This window comes from Manacus vitellinus, unplaced genomic scaffold (genome assembly GCF_001715985.3).
Source record: "Manacus vitellinus isolate BGI_N305 unplaced genomic scaffold, ASM171598v3 scaffold_64_pilon, whole genome shotgun sequence".
NCBI classification, from domain to species: domain Eukaryota; kingdom Metazoa; phylum Chordata; class Aves; order Passeriformes; family Pipridae; genus Manacus; species Manacus vitellinus.
Genome location: NW_021940718.1, coordinates 2,881,756 through 2,884,059, shown reverse-complemented (window position 1 = coordinate 2,884,059; position 2,304 = coordinate 2,881,756). Strand labels below are relative to the sequence as shown.

Genomic DNA, 2,304 nt, shown 5'->3' with positions numbered 1-2,304 from the left:
TCGGTGTTGAGCAGTCCCGGGGCGGGTGTGGGCACATGGGAGTGCTGGGGTGGGAGGTGATGTGGAGGGGTGTCAGGGTGGGGAACGGCACAGCCCCACTGCCCGCACGGATAACCTGCCCAGTGGGCAGCATGCAGAGGTGTCAGGGTCGGGGGGGCACAGTGCTGCTGCCCACAGGGTTATCCTGCCCAGCCAAGGATAACCACCCCGGGAGCCACGTGAGCACGAGAGACTCAAGGGAAGAAAGGAAAAGGGGGAGAAAAAGGGGGAGAAAGGGAAAAATCCCAAGGCGCACAGGCGGGCTGGCAGCGGCGGCAGCGTGGTTTTGATGGTGTTTTTGGATTGTCTCAGCCCTTTCCTGGCATCTGCCAAGGCTGTGAAAGAGAAATGCCGAAGGCCAAGGGGTGGGAGGAGGAGAAGAAGGAAGGAGGAGAAGTGGAGAAAATGCAAGGCAAAAGTTTTGGAAGGGCTTTGGGAGCAGCCAGGTGAGGAAGGATGCTCCTGAGCGCGGCGGCTGTGCCGTGCTGTGCCGTGCCAGGGGATGCCGGGGCCGCTGAGCTCAGCGTCTGAGCCAGGTTATTTTTAGCCAGGATGGAGCGGTGCCGGATGGGGCTCCAGGGGTCAGAGCAGGTGCTGCCCTGGAGCCCTGCTGCCCTCCGGAGGGCTTGGCAGAGGCAGGACGAGGTGCCACAGGTGATGCCATGCTGTGGTGACAGTGCCCAGTGGGGCAACGATGGATCACGGATGTGGCTGGAGGGAGGAGAGGAAGCAGGAGGGCAGGAGCATGGCCAGGGACCATCACCCTGCCCCGGGGGCAGGTCGAGCACTGGGAGTTTCCCTCGTGCACAGAGCAGTGCCCAGATCCTGCAATGCCAGCGCAATGCCCTGCCTGCTCCTGTTGCTGGCAGGGAGGCCGAGGTGGGGCCAGTTGGTGGCTGTTCCCCAGTGCTGGGGACGTGCCAGCTCAGTGGTGGCCCTCCTGTGTGGTGGGAGCTGCTGGGCAGCCTGTGCCTCGGTTTCCCCCCAGCAGAGCAAGGAGGGGGCAGTCAGCTGGGGGGCAGGCCCGGCTCCCACCAGCACGGGGCTCACCCCACTGGGTTTTCCTCTTGCAGATGCAGAGCAGAGCAGCAGCCCCCGGACAGGCATCGGCTCGGACCAGGAGGACAGCAAACCCATCACGCTGGGTGAGCAGGACAGGCAGGGCTGGGGCCAGGGGACAAGGGACTCCTCAGCCCAGAGTCCCTGCCATGGAGGGGCCCCCTTGACCAGCAGTCGTGCCCCCCATGCTGTGGCTCTGGTGCCCCCCAACCCCAGCCAGCAGGGCCAGGCACCTTCAATGAGCTGGGCATGGCCTCAGCCTTGTCCCACAGCCAGCTGGGGCCACGTCCCTTGGGGACAGCAGCTGCCATGGGGGTCCCATGATGGGAGTGCAGCCCCCAGCCCTGCCGGGACTCTCAGCCACAGGGAAACCAAGGCATAGGGCATCTCTGGGGTGTCCTTGGCAGAGAGGAGCAGTCAGGATGGTCTCTTGCTGGAGCAGAGAGTAGAGTGGAGGCTGAAGACAGGGGCAGATGGGGATTTGGGGATGTTGGGGTACCTTCAAGCATCGCCACAAGGCAGTGCAGGATGGGAGGGGTGGCCCTGTTGCCCCCTCAGCGCTCTCTCTTCTCTCCTGCACAGATTCCACAGACTTCCAGGAAAGCTTCGTCACCTCGGGGGTGTTCAGTGTCACCGAGCTCATCCAGGTGTCCCGAAGTGAGTGTCACCATAGTGCCACAGCCCGTCCCCCTGGCTGCCCGGGCACAGCAGTGTCCCAAGGGCTCCCCTCCCTGCCAGGCCCCCCTGACCCCCCTCTCTCCCCACAGCACCGGTGGTGACGGGCACGGGGCCAAACTTCTCCCTGGGGGAGCTGCAGGGCCACCTGGCCTACGACCTGAACCCCTCCAGCACCGGCATGAGGAGGACGCTGCCCAGCACCTCCTCCAGCGGGTGAGTGCCACCGGGGCTGTGCCAGGGTGACACCAGGGCAATGCCAAGGTGATACCAGGGCCAGACCGGGCGTGGCCATGGGGAAGGTGGGAGTGCTGACCCACGACAGGCTGGGAGAGCTGGGGGGGTTCAGCCTGGAGAAGAGAAGGCTCTGGGAAGACCTGAGAGCCCCTTCCAGTGCATAAAGGGGTTCCAAGAGAGCTGGAGAGGGGCTTTACACAAGGGCCTGGAGGGACAGGACAAGGGGGAATGGCTTCCCACTGTCAGAGGGCAGGGTTAGATGGGATACTGGGAAGGAATTCTTCCCTGTGAGGG

At 64.4% G+C, this 2,304-nt stretch overlaps 1 protein-coding gene across 1 annotated transcript in view; it reads left to right on the top strand.

Moving 5' to 3' along the window:
- NFIC (nuclear factor I C) overlaps positions 1–2,304 on the top strand; it is a 19,718-nt gene that overhangs the window by 10,483 nt on the left and 6,931 nt on the right. Inside the window, exons 3-5 of the mRNA XM_029963901.1 lie at positions 1,113–1,184; positions 1,681–1,755; positions 1,866–1,989. Coding sequence (XP_029819761.1) covers positions 1,113–1,184; positions 1,681–1,755; positions 1,866–1,989 — 271 coding nt within the window. The remainder of the gene's footprint in view (positions 1–1,112; positions 1,185–1,680; positions 1,756–1,865; positions 1,990–2,304) is intronic.